The 16,754-nt window shown below is 49.9% G+C and overlaps 2 protein-coding genes across 4 annotated transcripts in view; one reads left to right on the top strand and one right to left on the bottom strand.

Moving 5' to 3' along the window:
- The window catches only part of SLC22A18 (solute carrier family 22 member 18), a 102,575-nt gene extending 86,082 nt beyond the window's left edge, over nt 1-16,493 (bottom strand). For 2 of the 3 annotated variants that reach the window (XM_064163214.1, XM_064163212.1), the window contains exons 1-2: nt 16,451-16,493; nt 1,108-1,203 (exon numbers count right to left, since the gene is read on the bottom strand). The gene's annotated coding sequence lies outside the window, so the exon portion shown is untranslated. Of the gene's footprint in view, nt 1-1,107; nt 1,204-6,118; nt 6,180-16,450 lie in introns of those variants that run through there. The other variant, XM_064163213.1, reaches the window with a different exon arrangement.
- Nucleotides 6,447-7,780, top strand: CDKN1C (cyclin dependent kinase inhibitor 1C). Its single transcript, XM_064163224.1, has 3 exons — nt 6,447-7,083; nt 7,181-7,310; nt 7,444-7,780. The coding sequence occupies exons 1-2, from the start codon at nt 6,618-6,620 to the stop codon at nt 7,303-7,305; spliced, it is 591 nt and encodes a 196-aa protein (XP_064019294.1). The 5' UTR covers nt 6,447-6,617; the 3' UTR covers nt 7,306-7,310; nt 7,444-7,780.
- Nucleotides 16,494-16,754: the final 261 nt, after the last annotated feature.

Here is a 16,754-nt window from a genome sequence, read left to right as displayed (position 1 = left end):
GGAATCGCAGGGTGATGTCTAGGCATTGGAAAAGGCTGCCCAGGGAACTGGTGGAGTCACCACCACTGGAGGTGTTAAAAAGATGTGTAGATACAGCACTTCAGGACACAGTGAAGTGGGCATGGTGCTGTTCAGTTAACAGCTGGACTCGATCTTTGATATCTTTTCCAACATTAATGATTCTAGGATTCTGTGAATCTGGGACTGACTTCTGGCACACTGAGGAAAAGAGTCTCTTTTGCTGACAACACAACGGCAGCTGAAGTCCTCGGGTCCAGAGCAGCCATCCCTGGGAGATGGACCACAGGAGAATCTGCCCACGAGTCCTGGATCTTCTACGCTGCGGGCAGCCAAGGGGCTGCAAATACACAAGGGTCGGGCCGGGGAGTTCCTTAATGGCGAGAGGGGACTGAGGCAAGCGGTGCTCAGTGCAAGCGGCCGCCTTGAGAGGGCACCATTGCCCCGCGCACCGGCGCCATCCGCAGCCGCCGAGCCACCGCCGGGGCTCCCGCTCCGCCCCGCCAAGGACGCCACGGGCAGCGCCGCCAGGCTGAGCGTGCCGGGCTGCTCCGGCTGGCCCCCGGCTCCCCGCCCGACCCCCAGCAGCAGAGACGAAGGGCAGAACCCTGCAGGAATGGGAAGGGATTGTGGGGGCAAGGCTGGAGCACGGACATCGATTGCCTGGGTCAGTGCTCGGTCAGCTCGGCTGCCAGGGGCTTTGGCCAACACGGGAGCAGGGAGGAATGTGTGCCCAGGGACAGTTAACTGGAGCAGTTAAAGCTTGGACTCATTGACTTTCCCTTTAAATGTGTTTTGTTTGGGTTTGTTTGGTAGGTTGGGTTTTTCTGTTTGGTTTTGTTTTGGTTTGTTTTTTGTTTGGTGGGTTTTGGGTTTGTTTTGGGTTTTTTTTTTTTAGTTTTTGGGGTTTTTGGTTGGTTGGTGTTTTTTTTTAAGGTCTCTACTATCAACATTCCTTAGGCATCTTGTTGCTTTCCTAGTCAAATATCAAGAAATCTCGTGTTTGGGGCTTTTTCCCCCATACTTTTATGTTTTGTTTCCTGTAGATGTGTGCTGGGATCCATCTGAGCATTCTCCCGGTGCACTTACCACTGCTCTTGGACTTGGTTTTGGATCAGGCACCTCTCCTCTGCAACAATCCAGGCCATGAACATTCTCCTTCAGGACTTGTGCAAGACTGTCGGCCTTTAAAAAACAAACAAACAAACAAAAAGGTTTACTTAAGAAACATGAAACCACAAATAAAACCTGTGCAGTGGCCCCTTTGCCACCACCACCCCCCCCCCCCCCCCCCCCCCAGAAAATAGAAATAACCTAAGAAAAGCTACTCCAAAAATAATATTAGCATGGATCAAGATGAAAGGCAAAGGGAATGTCAAAACAAGCAACATGCAAACCTCTCCTCTGATACAAAGAATGGCAATGAACAGTACCTGAGAGCACAGAGCATGACTTTCACAGAAAGAATACCCACAGAAAAGCAGGGAGTACAAATAAATGGAGTATGTGACTGCTGCTCAAATACAGTCAGCAAAAATAAACACACACAGCCCCCCTCCATCCACGGGTACACACTGTCAGCCCAAAATGCTGCTTGGTACACGCCATTCCCAGCCTGCTTTCCAAGATAGCAGCATGGTCTCAGTAAGGCTCAGCAATTGCAGTTCATGGAGAGCATCCTGCAAACGAGTCAGGCTTGCAATTAGTCATGAAGGGCCAGATGGTGAGTGGACTTCATCTAGTAAAGCAACACGATGGAAAGAGCAAAAGAAGAGTGTGAAGAGAGCCTGCAATGGCCCCCAGCGCACTGGCAGGTCTGTCAATAGATGAGGCTAAATTCACTGCTACCTTTGTGCTGCCCTAATGATGCGCAGCAGCTGGGCAGCAAGGGTAGCTCTCCTTTTTACAGCCAAGGAGAGAGAGAATAAAGAAAGAATAAAGAGGGGGGGGGAGGAAATTACATGAAATAAAGCATTTTTGGGAGATGTTAGTGTCTGTAGTGTTAGCGTTAGCAAATGTGACCAATGAATTCAAACGGAATTAAAACTACTCTGTTTTTGTTTTTTTTTCATGGGTCTATTTTAACCCCTGAAGTTGTGGAGGTTTGCCTACCCAGCATATGTAATAATTTGACTTTTTCAGGACCAGGTCACAAAATGGAAAATTCTGAATGTATGCCAGCTTAAATAATTCTAAGTCTTACTTCACTGATGAGAAAGTTGGGCAGTGTGCACTACCATGAACTTTAAATTTGAGTTGATTGATTTAAGCAGGATTCCAAAGTACCAAATTCTGGTATAAATGCAAAACTGCAAACCTCACAGTAAAGGATAAGTGCATGGGAGATAACATACTGTGTGCCTCTGCTAAAGCAATTATGGAATAGAACATGTTTTGAAACAAAGAAGTCCCATGTCCATCACACAGCATTTGAAGATTCCCAAGTTAAATACTGTTGAGTGTATACAATAAGGAAATGAGAAGGAAGCAAAACACAGACCTGCAAGCCTTAGGGCTCCAACTATGGGCTGGCTTGTCTGGCAGCATGCTGAGGACAATTCTTGCAGGTGACATTCACCCTGAGACTCTCCAGAAGATGGAGGAGTGCTGCTCCATGGCATCATGCCATAGGGACGTGTTCTTCCCCACACACAAGTGTCTCACCAGACCCTCTCTTCTGAAGAAGCTAACCTGTACCTCTGTACCAGCCAGCCCCACAACACTGAGGCACTCTCTTTTGTTAGCTTCAGAACTTCTTATCAAATTTCCTCGGTTTACAGCACAAGGACCTCTCTTACCCCTATCTGCAAACCATCAGACTCAGCCCTGGCTCCGATGGCAAACCTGGATTCCTTCCAAACTGGAACAGTCAAACACAATAAACCTTCTGCAGTCGCAATCCCTTTGCAGTGATGCAGAAGCCACGAAAGAGTTTGCTTCCCTTACCCTCACCCTTTGGGAACAGCGCAGCCAGCAGCAATACGCACTAGTTCAAGTCATTGTTTTTTCTGACATAAGCAGATATGACTTGGATATTTTGAGCAAAAATGTTTCATTCTTATGGGGCATTGTTCTAACCAGAGCAGTAATTGCTCCGCTCAGTCTTCTGGAGCAGGAATTTCTAAAGAAGCTAATAGGCTTGGTGGTGGGAGCTCTTGGGAAGATTCTGTGGCTCGTGTTAGGCTAACTGCTGGTTCAGAGGATCCTGACATACCCCTCTGGCCTTAGAGTTCACCGATTCACTAAATTAAAAACATCTCTCCATGCAGACAGCATTTCCTCCTCAAATGGGCTGGATGCTCTCTGTCTCCACACAGAAGAGAAGCACAGACACTGCTAGAACTGGCAACTGTAAGCGGAAAGTCCCTAGCACCATCACCACCAGCTTCAAATGTTCATATGTACTGGGACCAAAAGAAAGTCAAAGAGATGAGGAGCGCTGCCAGTGAGGAAGACAAACAGAAAAAGAAAGCTGGTAACCTCACACTCAAGCTGCTTTACCTCCCAGGTGAGCTGGAAGGCGAAGCAGCCTCATACACCTCCCCGAAAACCCTTCCCAGTTCAAAGCTTAGCTCCTAGCATCCCTCAAGCACTACGTAAATATTGGCTAACCCCTGGGAAGGGTTTGGAAGCGGCGCGGTGTGGGTTTTGCAGAGGGCACGCCCACAGCTGGGGAATAGCAGGGAAGTTGGCTCGCTGGGCTTGCGTCGCAGGAATTCATCAAACCGAGGAGGCAGAAAACAGGAAAGGAAAGGCGGCCGCTGGCCTCTCCCGCAATGGGGAGGACGGCAGCAGGTTCAGGAGGACTCCGCACAAAGAGCTCTTGTTTGTGGAGACCTGGCCACTGCCACTTGGCTCGCAACTGAAATAGAGGGCACTTTTTCAGCAGGTTTCTCAGGGAACTTGAGGCATTTCTCCACACAGCACATTTCTTTCTCAAACCACCCCATCCTATATCCTGAGAGGTGTGTGTGATGGCTGCTGAAAGAAGTCCCAAATGAACGGTGTGCCACGTTCCCCACCCATCCCAGCTTGGCCTGGGACCCAGCCCTTCTCTTCCTGGCTGAACCCTTGCTAATTGATGCTCACCCTTTTTAAAACGATGTGGTTTTGGTGATGAGGAATCCAGGAGAGCCTCCCTGTGACCTGCTCCCTGAGTGAAATCCTTTGAGCCAGGAGACCTCTGCACGGCCACCCTCGGAGGCCATTTTGAGGAGTCAACAGTGTGGTAATACTTATCTAGAATCTCCACATGGATAGGTCGTGGCCCAGCTTGGCAAACCAAGAATAGCTGTTGAGAACACCACATCTGAGCAGGTATCATTAAAGATCTGACCTCACATCTCCTGAAATACCCAAGCTACCACTATGTGTGACAGTGCTCTGTTGGCACCATTGGTCAACACAGTCTTCTGCCAGGTGTGGCAGAGAGTGACAAGTCTGGATCTATACTCTGAAGACATCCACAGTGTCTTCTCTTGACTGCAAAGCTACAGACTTCCTCACTGAGCAGCCCACTTGCCCCCATGGACATCAGAAAATTATTTCAGGAGATCAAACCTGCCCTGGCCCCTCATTGCTCATCTGCCCAAGGATGGAAAGACCCTACCCATGAAATGAAACAGGCTGCAACTTCTACCCTGCACCCATGCACCAGCTGCAGCCAACGCTTGGGGCCCATGGATTCAAAACAATGAGTACTGCTGGTATCTCCTGCCATGGTTAGTCTCTGGGAGCGCCCTTGAAGGTGCAGTACCTGGGAGCCTGCCAGAGCTGTCTTGCTGCCACAGGCTACTCACTGGTGTGGCAAGGCCAGGAGTAAGTGCCCTGAGCAGTGCTGCTCCATCACAGACATAGTCTGATTGTGGAAACAGCACAGAGGAAAGTGACTTATTTTGCCCCAGCTAGAGGAAAGGAAGGGCTTTCCATGGGTGCAGACCTCTTCTTGAAGCTGCTTGTGGTTCCCATTGCACTAAAGAGGCCTGAAGTTGTGACCTCTCGGCCCTGCAGTAGGCCAGCACCCGGGCAGTTTCTGTACAACCAGCACCACCCTATTAAAAAAATTCTTTTATTCCATCTCAGGAATAAAACCATCCAGGATGTCTGTCTTTGCTCAAGGGTTCAAGTTTCCCAAAGGCAAGAGACAGAGGCACAGGATGCCCTCAATGCATAGAGTACAGATAAAAGCTCACTGTGTTACCAAAACCCTCAGGTGTGCACCAAAATTACACTGATGTTTAGGGCCCAATTTTCTCACCATGTCACTTATGCTCCCACTCTCCCTTTCCTTTCAGCCTCCTCCATCCCAAAACAACAAAAGGCAACGATTGCAGTGACCTGCAGAAAATGTAATGCACAATCCAGCTGATCCCGAGCAACACAATAGTGAGATTAGTTCATCGGCAGTGAACAGACCTGTATTATGTGGGGTTTAAAGTTAAGAGAGGAAAATGCTGTGGGCTTCATGTATTTCTACTCACAGAATCATAGAATCACAGACTGGTTTGGGTTTGAAGAGACCTTTAAAGGTCACCTAGTCCAAACTGCCTGCAGTCAGTAGGGGCATCTTCAACTAGAGCAGGTTGCTCAGAGCTTCGTCCAACCTGACCTGGAATGTTTCCAGGGATGGGGCATCTGTCACTTCTCTGGCCAACCTGGGCCAGTGTCTCACTCTCAGAGCAAAAAAATTCTAGTTAGAATCTTCCCTCTTGTGATTTAAAAGCCACCCTTTGTCCTGTCACAATAGGCCTTGCTAAAAAGTCTGTCCCAATCTTTTTTTTTATAGGTCTCCTTTAAGTATTTATGGAGTATTTATTATTACTTAGTACTGACATGCAGCTGAGCAGCCCTGTTTTCAAAAACAGCCTTGTCTGGAGACATGCAAGCCTCTTGCTTTGTTTTTCGGCAGTGTAATACCCTCTCCCCGTCCCCGTCCCGAGCCAGAACCGATCCGGTTTTCCTCCACCCGATTCACCTACCCCTCCCCAGACCACCTCCCTGCCCCCGCCGTGCCCCATGGATGCTGAAAAACCTCCCGGCGCCACTCCGCGGGAAAAATAAGTAAGTAACAACTACTGCAAAGATAAAAATAACAACACACTGGCGCAAAAGGCAGCACCGAGAGGGGCACCACCCAAGCCCGAAACTGTCCGGAGAGAAGCCCGCGGCATAGCGGCGGTCGCCGACAGACAAAGGCAGTAGGGCCGGCGGCGGGCGCTGAGCGCGGCGGCTGCCCCCCCCGGGGCCGGGCCAACACCGGGGCCGCCTTTCAGCCCCTCCCGCTCCTCTCCTTCCCTCAGCGGGGCCGGGCCGGGCCGGGCCAATGGAGGGCGCGAACAGGAGGGCTGCCGCTGGGGGCCGGGGGGCGGCGGGGGGAGCCCCGCCAATCGTGGCGGGCTGGCGGCGGGGAAATACTATTATGCTAATAGTTGTTTTGCTCGCACTCGCGGGGAACGGGGTTTAAAAGCCCAGTGGCAGGGGGCAGGGGCTCAGAGGCGGGAGGCAGGGCTGGCCGAGGCTGGAACGGGACTAGGGGCGGGGGGCACTCACCCCATCGCAGCACCGCCGCACCCCATCCACACCCGCCCACCCCGCCGGCGATGTCTAACGTTCACCTCTCCGCTGCCGCCGCCGCCCTGGAGCGTCTCTCCGCCCGGCGAGCCCTGGCCGGACACGGCCGTAGTCCAGTCTGCAGGAGCCTTTTCGGGCCGGTGGACCACGAGGAGCTGGGCCGGGAGCTGCGGACCCGCTTGCGGGAGATGGGAGAGGACGACCAGCGCCGCTGGGACTACAACTTCCATACCGACACGCCGCTGCCGGGGCCCGGTCGCCTCAGCTGGGAGGAGGTGGAGGGCGATACCGTACCCGCTTTCTATCGGGAGACGCTGCAAGTGGGGCGGTGTCGCGTCCCGCTCCGCCGAGCCCCTCCAGCCTTGCCTGCGCCGACCCCCACCGTAGCTGCCGTCGGAAAGGGGCCCGGGGGCCGCCTGAGCCGAGAGAACCGCGCCGCGCCCCGCCGCCGAGGCGTGCGGCCGCGCCGAAGAGGCCCGCCGGCCCGCATCACAGGTGCGAGGGGATACCTGGGACCTGGAGGGGCGCGGGGGCGGTGGAGGTCCCGCCGCAGCTGCTGACGGACTCCCTCCCCCTTCTCTCTCCTATCTAGATTTCTTCGTGAGGAGGAAACGGCCGGCGGAGCCCAAGGCGGCGGCGGAGCAGTTTCGCGGCGGCTGCTCGCCGCCCCCTGCCGCCGTCCCGACTGAGCAGACCCCCCGCAAGCGGCTCCGGTGAGCCAGGTGAGGAGAGGCCCGGGGGCAGGCGACGGGTCCGGGTGCTCACTGCCTCTATCTTTCACTTCCTCCTCCTCGCCAAACTTTCCCCCTGATGTTTTGTTCTAATATTTCTCTCCGCCTTTTTGTTCCTACCCAGACTTTTGCACTACGGCACCCACGGGAAAAGCGAGGTCTGCCCCCGGAGGCGCAGGGGGCCAGGGCGGGCGGCGCGGAGAGCCGGGACCCTCCCCCCCCCTCAAAGCCCAGCCGGGCCCGGGACCCGCGACGGAACCAGAGCAGTTGCCCGCCGGCCGCGGCCGCGCACGGAGCAGTGTTAACGTAACGACTGTGCAATGTATGGCGTGTTGTATAGAAATGTATTAATGCCTAATGTGAGTACACTGGCCAGAAGTGTAAAGCTTTAAAAGTCATTTATATGAAATGTTTAATCTCTGCTGAGCTCTCAGTGCAAGGAAAAAGAAAAAAAAATAAAGGGCCGGGGTGGGGGGGGGGGAAGGGGGGAAGGAAAAATGGAAGGAAAAAAAGGGGAAAAAAAAAAAAAAGGCAAGTGTATATTTGTACAAAACTGTTTTTTAAGAGTTATACTAACTTATATTTTCTATTTATGTCAGAAATGTGGATAACTTTGACATCCAATAGTCTTTTTGTTGTTGTTTTTCTTTTGGTTAAGCCAAAGGGCACTATATTTGCTTTTGTTATTTACAAAATGTAAATTTATTTTTATAGTGGGATTTTTTCCCCCCCCCCCCCTTCAAGATGTAGCTCTGAATCAAAACCTTTTAGACGTTACTTGAAGACAGATCTGTTTGGGAGGGTTCCTGAGCCGCTTTGTACCACTGCAAATACCCCACACACTTCAACGATAACAAATAAAAACAAACAAAAAAGAAAAGCCAGGAAACCCCTGCGAGGCTGTGTGCTGTGAAAAGGGGCTCTTGGGGAGGGGAGGTTACGGGGGGAGCTGGGGGGAGTTGGCTGGTACAGGCCCTGGCCTGGGAGACTGGAGCCCCAGATACCTCCAGGGCATGACCCCAGTGCTCCCACTACACACCCCACATGAGCCTTGGAAGAGAAAGAGGATACTTTCCCACTAAAAAGAAGTGGGTGAGTGCTGCTGGCATTCACTGAGGAGAGTGCACACTGCTCATCACTCCCTGAAATCAGCCTTTTCTTACCAAAGCTATAGCTGCCCTCTGAGGAGGCTCTGGTGGGGCTGCTGCCCCTCTCACTTAGTGACACCTTGTGCAGGAGGGGTGATGGGTGGGCACGCCTTACTTTCTTCAAGCTCTCAGCTGCCCCTGACTTGGGGCTGGGGTGCAAACTCTGTTCAGCCCTGGGCCATCAAGTCTCAACCTTGAGCTCAAAGTGGTGGCTACTGTAGGGAAACGCTTCCTGGTACCTCTTGCCCAAGCCCAGCAATTATTTACAGGGCAAACACACGGCAGTGCTGGCAAAGACAGCAGTTCCAGCTCCCCGTGAAAGAAGGGGGGGGGAAGGAAAAACACCAGACAGACAAAATACATTCTTCCAACTGCTAAAATACCCGGTCTTATGGCATTAACGCTTTGGTAGCAGTGCTGTCACAACAATGCACCCATGGCAGTTTGTGGGGTGTGCCCTGGCCCCTGGGGAGGTTAAAGCTACAAATCTACACACAGCTTGATGGGGCCAGGGCACGTGTCCCACTCTAGGTCTCAAACCCTGTGCTGCAAGGGAGGAGGGAACATAACCATCTCTGGTCCTGGCGGCAGGTGGTGCAAGGATCGGGGTGCAGGAGAGCACAGATAGGGAGCAGGGATGCAGGAAGGTGACAGGGGTCCCAGAGACACGGGGAACAGCTGGCTATTTTTGTGCCCTGCAAACCTTACTCCCCACTATGTCATCTGCAGGGAGTGCTGCACCCTCATGCTGGACCTAACAGGTGGGGAGATGCGAGGGCATCACTCCTCAGTCCTGTGAGCTCTGCAACGATGCTCTTTCATGGAGGGGGGAGGGACCCGAGAGAATAAAGCTCAGGCAGAATAAGGAGCAGGGTTTATCCGCATCATTTTCCAACTGGCCCCCGCAGTGCTCCTCTCTGCCCCCCTGTCACGGCCGCCAAACGCTCCTGGCTGTAAAAGTAACATTGATTACCTCCAGCTCTGTGATCGCTTAATCAGAACGGGATTATTTTACGCGCCCACATCAGTGGCCGCTGACTCAATACGATTTTCCCCCCCTTTGAAAAGAAAAATAGCTTTTCCCTTTCCTTATGAAAGCCAACAATACCCGGAGTGAGGCAGCTGGATCCTCCAGGATTTATGGGCTTTTCTCTGGCTTTCATGAAAGCAGGTGCCTTTGGGACCTCCATTGTCCCAGCCCCCAACTAATAATAGGACTTTCTGCAATGAAAGATCCCTGCTCCGAGCTCCCAAATACCTCAGCCAGAGGAGCCGCCGCCTGCTCCGAGGTGTGCCCAGCTCGGCCCGGGAGGGAAGCTCTCACCCTGGCAGGGAAGCTCTCACCCTGGCAGGGCTTTAGGCACGGGGCTTCATATCGAAGCAATTCCAGCTCTTGAGCATCACCCGAGAGGAGCCGGCGGGTTTCCAGCTGACCACGGGGCGGGCCGTGTCCTGCAGCCTACTGGGCTTTGCTTGCCTGGAGGGGTGCGGGAAGGTGTGCGGCTGTCACCCGCCCGCGTGGCCGTCGCCCCTGCGCCCTGCCCCACCCAGCCCGGCCGGCCCTCCTCGCCCCGGCACAAAGCACACTGCCCCTATTCTTTCAGCCTTTGTAGCCATATGGCAAATCCATGTAGACACAGCCAACATCCATTTATTCAGGCACATAATGTCCCGCAACAGGGAACAATTGGAACTTTGTTTGCTTCTATTATTGATGCGAATGGGCGACAGAGAGAGAGAGAGAGAGAGAAAAAAAAATCATTTAACTATAAGAGATATCCAGCTAATTATGAACCATATGTGCCTATAGTTTCAAAGCAATCCAATGAAGTTCATTTTAAATCTAGACTACTTTATTAGTACGGAAGACAGATGTCTCAACAGTACATGCATCAGAGGAAAGCATGTAAAGAAGTTCTTGAAATATTTAACTAGGACTCATTCATTGTCAGAGGGGCTTTAAAGTGTCCTTTAGCAAGAGAATGCATAGGCAGAAGCGAAAGGAGGCTACCGGTTGTTACTACCAAGCCACTCACCCCATAGCAGTAGATCCCTAATTCGACTTTGGGTTTGGAGGACAGGAATACTTTTGGAAAGCGATCAAAATATCAGCGGTCTTGAAGGACAGCTCACTGCTTGTTACAACTACAAAACCTCAGACTGTTATTTGAGCCACCTTAATCCCAGATTGAAGTCACCTATGCAGTTCGAGGCATAGCCTACCCCAAATCACCACCACTCCCTCCCAGGGAGCAAAGCCACGTTTTGGGGATGGCTACTGCAGTTCCAAGAGAGAGATGAAGCTGGAAGCATTAATGTTGCTGGAGCTCCAGAAATTTGTTTCATAGGAGCATCCCTTGTTGCAAATCCTGCAGAGGGTACCTGAAGGGAAAGGGCACTGCAGGTTGACTGAAAGGGAAGCTTAGCAAGATAAAGTCTTTCAGACTTTTTTTTCCCCCTCCTCCTTCCTGTAGGAAATGCAATTATCAGCAAACAATCTTGGCAAAAAGCTTCATGCTGTCTTGATGAGCACAGCAACATCCACCAGTAATTAAGCCACTTCACTTAGATGAATGCAACATATGGTTGACACTGGGAATCATTCTCCTTCCTAGCTGCAACTTTTCTTTCTGGGCCAAAACTTGTTCTATTATCGCTTAAAATAAACAAAAAGCTGCTTTCCACTTCTCGAGCAAATATTTGTCACTAATGAGCAGGAGGTGTAGGTAACAGGATGGGGGTGGGGGCAAAAAAGTAGTAGTTTTAAAGAGTAATTTCCTACATTTGAGTATGGAAATAAAATTAATGCACTAACTGCCCAATTCACTTGCAACAAGTGTGGTGATATGGGAAGATGCATGGAAAGGATCCATGCAAGGAAATTGAATTCACCATGTTTAAGAAGAAAAGCAGTGCACACACACATATCCCCTGATTAGTATGTGTATATAAAATAATCAATCAGGAAGCTGGAATTTGTTTTTTAGCCACCTTGTCACATATTGCTGCAGACTAAACTCTCATAGGTTTTCCAATGCCTCCCACTCCTCTGGCCTGTACCCTCTCAGAAACGTTCTTCTTGACAAGTATTTTAGGCACAAAGGAGGTCAAAACACAACTCAGGAATCTTTTTGCAGGATGAAAGGATGGGATTATATCTGTTATTCTGACTCTCAGAGAAAGAAGGAGAATCAAGTGACTCCTCTCACACCACACAGTGCTGAAGCCCACACAACTTCTTTTGGTGCCAGTGGTGAAGATCCCAATTAAAAGAACTTAATGCTTTTGTTTGTGTGGGTTTGATTTTTAGCCATGTATTTCCAGGGAACATTTGTTGGAACAGATTTTGGGGTAAGAAGGGAGAAAGAGAGAAGCTAAACAGTTAGATGATCTGCACAGAATATAAAAGCAGGTCCTGCTATGAGACAAAAAAAAGAGTAAAGCAGCTCCAATGCTTTTAAACACAGGACAAAATAATTTTGAAGCTACTTTAAACCAATCCACATGGCCAAGCCTTTGTTTCAGAAAATCTTCTTGACAGGAGTCATTGTGCAGCCTCACACCTGCACATGTAGGGTCCCAATCTATAGGATAAGGACACAGGGAGACAGAAGAGGAGGCAGGAATGGAAAGGCAGCACCAGAAACCACCTAGGATTGGGGCAGCAGGGTGCTGATGCAGCAGAAGCATGGCTGAGGCTGGAAGGGGATAGGCAGAGGGCACCAAACTCTGTCAGTGTGCGCAAGGGGAGGCAGAGAAGGGAATGGGCCATGACACTTATATTCTGCAGTATAGCCTACTTTTTATCTATATTCTGCACATTCCTTCAGAGGCTGCCTGGGCCAAACACAGCTCTGCTGCCAGCAAACACTCATGAAACTCACCCAGTAACCTCCTGTCCCTTTCTCAGCTCACCTACAGATAGGTGCTAATGATCTGCTGGTTATCCCTGTGACCAAGTCAGTGTGGGATCTGGAATGTCCCGATCCTGCGAGTCCCTAAGCATCATGCCACACTGGGATGATTCACTCTACCCTATCAGATTTGTTGCAGCATACTTGATGCTCTCTCACACGCACATTTGTCTTACACAAAGAATGAGAACTGGGAAGCAAATCTCAAGTTTTAGAGATGCCTGAGTTGTCTGTATGGTGTCAGCCCAAGTCCTTTGCTTGTGGCACATTTTGACAGGCATGCAAACCATTTTGTTCCCCAGGACACACATCATCCACTTCATGCAGTGTTTCTCCTTGCAGAACAAATCTGAGCTGTGCAATAAAGAAGGAATCATTGGGTAAAGTCCTGCCAGAGAAATTGAGGAGAGTAAAGCAAGGGCCTGCAGGTTGCTTTCATACTTTGTCCAAAGACAACACCTGGATGCAGGATTTTATTCTTTGGAGGACATCTGGCTCCTGACCTGTTTCTGCAACACAGGCTTTGTCCAGCCGTGAGCAAGGACACTAATTGTGTCCAACTCATTGGGCATCTGATAGGAGACACTTTGGTCCTACTTAGAGGACACCAAGTATCCACAGCTGCAACTACAGTCACACAGCACCAGCCTCCACACGTGTTGTCAGCCAGATGAAGCCGAGGGCACGGAAAGGGACAGCTATGGGGTCCCTTGGACCAGCCCTCCGAACAAGTTATTAGCTCCCCATCTCCTTTTATGTTGCCTCTGTGTCATTAAACAGGGATAATAACACTCAGCACTTATATTTTAATCCATTAATGCTTGGAAAGGGCTCGGACACTACCCTGAGCAGCACGGTACAAATACGGCGGTGAAATTAATAACGCCTTTGAGCGGGGTTTGAATGGTGCACAGTTAATAAGACATAGCGCCGGGCATTGAGCGCCGAGCAAAACACAACTGAGCAACTGCTCATTAGGGCCAGCACCGTTCACTCTGTGCACTCACAGCCATCATTTAATTAAAAGATTTTTATCATCGCGCACAGACACAAGGGGGCAGAGCCCAGGACCTGTCTTCCCTCATCCTCCCCTGCTTCCCGTCACACACAGGCGCAGCAGTCGTTTCTTGGATGTAACCCACACCGGGAACCTAAAAAAACATTCTTTTCCCCCTCTCCCCTCAACTCCCACGCTAACATAAATCACCACTTGAGCTTTAATAAGCCTTTTCACCTCGCCACATTCCCCTCCTCACCTCTTCTGTCACACACTGATCCCACCCTCACCCTGCTGACTCTCCAGAAGTGGAGAGGCAGGACAACCTCCCCAAATCGTGCAGACATGGAACCTCTACCCCTAATCATGGGCTCTATCACCCTTGCCATCACAGCAAGCTTTGTAATACACCACCATGTCTGGCTTCGAGGTGAGGAGGGTGGGGAAGAAGAACAGTTTTTGAGAGCTGGAAGATGCTTAGATTTGGTCTGGATTTAAGTGCTACTGAATCAGAGCCATAGGAGCACAGAGCTCCTCTTGCACACTGCTCTCAGCGAGGGCTACTGATGACACACGTGCAATCCAGCCATCTTAAAACCAAACAGGTGAAACCAGAACTACCTCCTCCCAAGAACACATCACCACCATCACATCCACTTTCACAGAAAATACAGAGGAGTAGTTCTTGTTTGGGTCTCATTAAGCAGCTTGCAACATGCTGGGACTTGAGATCTACAGCAATTTACTCTGGGAAACAATGGGCAGGAGTTCAGTTGTTTCCATACATCCAAGGCCATTTGGTTTAGTAAAGCCCAGGACCTTCGTTCAAGAGGTTTTCAAATGTGACTCTAGCTAACACAGCTTCACAGTTGTGCTGGGGCTGCACAGCATCCCATCTGATGACTTGTGATCCCAAAAGATGTGGTTATTTTTCCTGGTTTGCTCTCACCTAGATCAGCAAGAAGTTTTTGGAATGCCAGCACCTGATTCTCCATTTTGTTCTGCACATCATTAAGCCAAACTTGCTTTTTTGTCCTGCTAGCCAAGGGTATCTAGATGCATTTCCCTCCAAAGGGGGAAGCCCACCTTTTGGGCCAAGACCAAACTCTTTGGAGCTGCTACCACCAGGCTTTTCAACCTGGAGAGGGTGTGATGACACCTGAAATCCATCTTGGCACTCCCAGATTCTCCCAGGCAGAACTGCTGTCCTGTGCCATGTGGGTGAGAGCCTGGGAGTGCGGCAGGTTATTGGATATTACAGGGATGTGGCAGCACAGTGGAAACTGTGTGAGCAGAGCAAGGGAGGACACCTCACAGCCATTAGCAGGAACCAACCAGCACCACTCCTGAGCTGGAGTGTCCTCCAAAACACCAGCCAGGCACAGCCTTTCTACAGCGCAAAATGGAGTAAAAGCAGCAGTCTGTGTTGCTGTTGGGTGTGCAGCACAGCACAGTTCCAAGCAGAGCAGCCTAGGGGATCCAACAGAGATTTGGGGATAATTTCCATAATAATCACTGTTAGCAAACATCCATAAAACACAGCATGCAGAGATACCTTATCAGAGGGAATTAGCTACAAATTAAAAGACGTGGATGTTGGGTTTTGGTTTTGTGCCTGTCTGTGGGATTTAGAAGACTTTCTCTTTGGCCATATTAAATATATACATATATATAAATCCTGATTTATTTGAAAGCTACTGACAGGCAGAGAAAAAAAACCCCAGCATTTATAGTTGAAGCTTGATCTACAGTCACTGAACTGTTCTGTCAGAGAAAGGACAACTGGGAGGAGGTATTGGGGGCGGGGGGGGAAGGCAAGGAAGAGAATAAAACTTTCCCAATTATCATAATTCCCTGAAATTCAGCTACACAGAACCAGGATAATTACAGGCTGAGTAGAAATATTGCAAAATGCCAGCATGGACTCTTTTTTTCTTGACCCTGTGGACTATAATGGGAGATAAAGAGATTGACCATTTTGGGAGGAGGATGCCTTCATTTCTGGACGTGACTGTAGATTATTTCGGCTTCAGGAGACAAGAATGTCCCTTTAACATCTGACCTGGCCTTTATTTAAGAGCAGCACTTCACGGTTCAGGAAAGACAGACAATTTTCTAATTCCCAGCTCTGCTGGAGGCTGAGGCAGCAACTTCCAGACAGGACACCTGCTAACACTAGAGAAATGGCATTATTATGTCTACAAGTTTACAAATCTGAGGATCAAAAAGCCTTTGCTTCTGCTGCTACTCCACAGGCCAAGGACGACGACTTCTTCCAAACAGAGCTTCAGAGAGGGTTTTTTTTCCCCTATGCCTTCCCCCTCCCTCCCCCCCCCCAAGAAATGGTTCCTTTTCACTTTCAGCAGATCGGTTTCCACGTGAAAAAGTCAATAGTCAAAGAGTTTTCTAAGTTTCATTGGTGTGTAGTAGAAAGGGGATTAGACCTGGGGCCTTTTTACTGGCAAGCCTTTAAGCAAATAAATGTTCTTGAATTCTTAGAGAAACAAACCTAACTTAAACAGAAATCCAGAATATAGGGGATTCACCCTGCCTCAACCCAAATTCTAAAGAGAGAAATAACTACTGAAGATCTAAGGGATACTAGGGTTAAAGCTCTGTCTAACTCTAGTTTGACTTTTATTTTTGCTAGTTATCCCAAAGGGAATGGCTGCTTCCACAGCAGATCACATTCACAACGAGTTATTAAGCCCTAAGAGCCAGTGCAATGCATTAGGGTTTTGTTTTGGTTTTTCCATTTTTAACTCATCAGTTCAATCCAAAGCTGTGCTTCCCCAGCAGTAAGAGAGGCAAAAAGAGGGCTGCAAAGGCACACCCCTACCCCTTAGTTCACAGTCCTACCTGCGAGGCAAAAGCAACACTAACTCCTATGCACCCACAAGTCCTGACACTGGAGCCTACAGGTTCTCTCTTAGAGCACAGTAAATTCACAATACACGACGACTTTTTTAATGGCTGTTTGTCTCACACACCACCCCCCACAGTAAACAGATCATTCAAAACCCCGAAGTTTAAAATGTATATGTATATATACAAAAAAATGTCACTACTTACTGTCTGAGCACCAAACGTTGCTCCAGAGCTGCTCCCCCAGCCTGCAGAGCTGGAGCCCAGCACCTGTGTCAGCTGTTTACCAGCATGCACAGCACCTAGGTCAGCTGGCTTCAATTAACCCAGAGGACTAACGAGACTAGGCAAAGCAGCTGGCCAAGCTGCTCCAAAGTCAGCAAGGAAACTTCAGCATCTTACTCTAACAAAGCAAACCTTACAGGAAAATTAAAGTGCAGATTTGTGACTGAGCAAAGGATGCTGAGCTGTCTGATAGGGTTGCCTCTCTGCACTGTTACATAGTTTTAAA

This window comes from Pogoniulus pusillus, chromosome 24 (assembly GCF_015220805.1).
Source record: "Pogoniulus pusillus isolate bPogPus1 chromosome 24, bPogPus1.pri, whole genome shotgun sequence".
Classification (NCBI taxonomy): domain Eukaryota; kingdom Metazoa; phylum Chordata; class Aves; order Piciformes; family Lybiidae; genus Pogoniulus; species Pogoniulus pusillus.
This window is presented reverse-complemented; position numbering and strand designations above follow the sequence as displayed.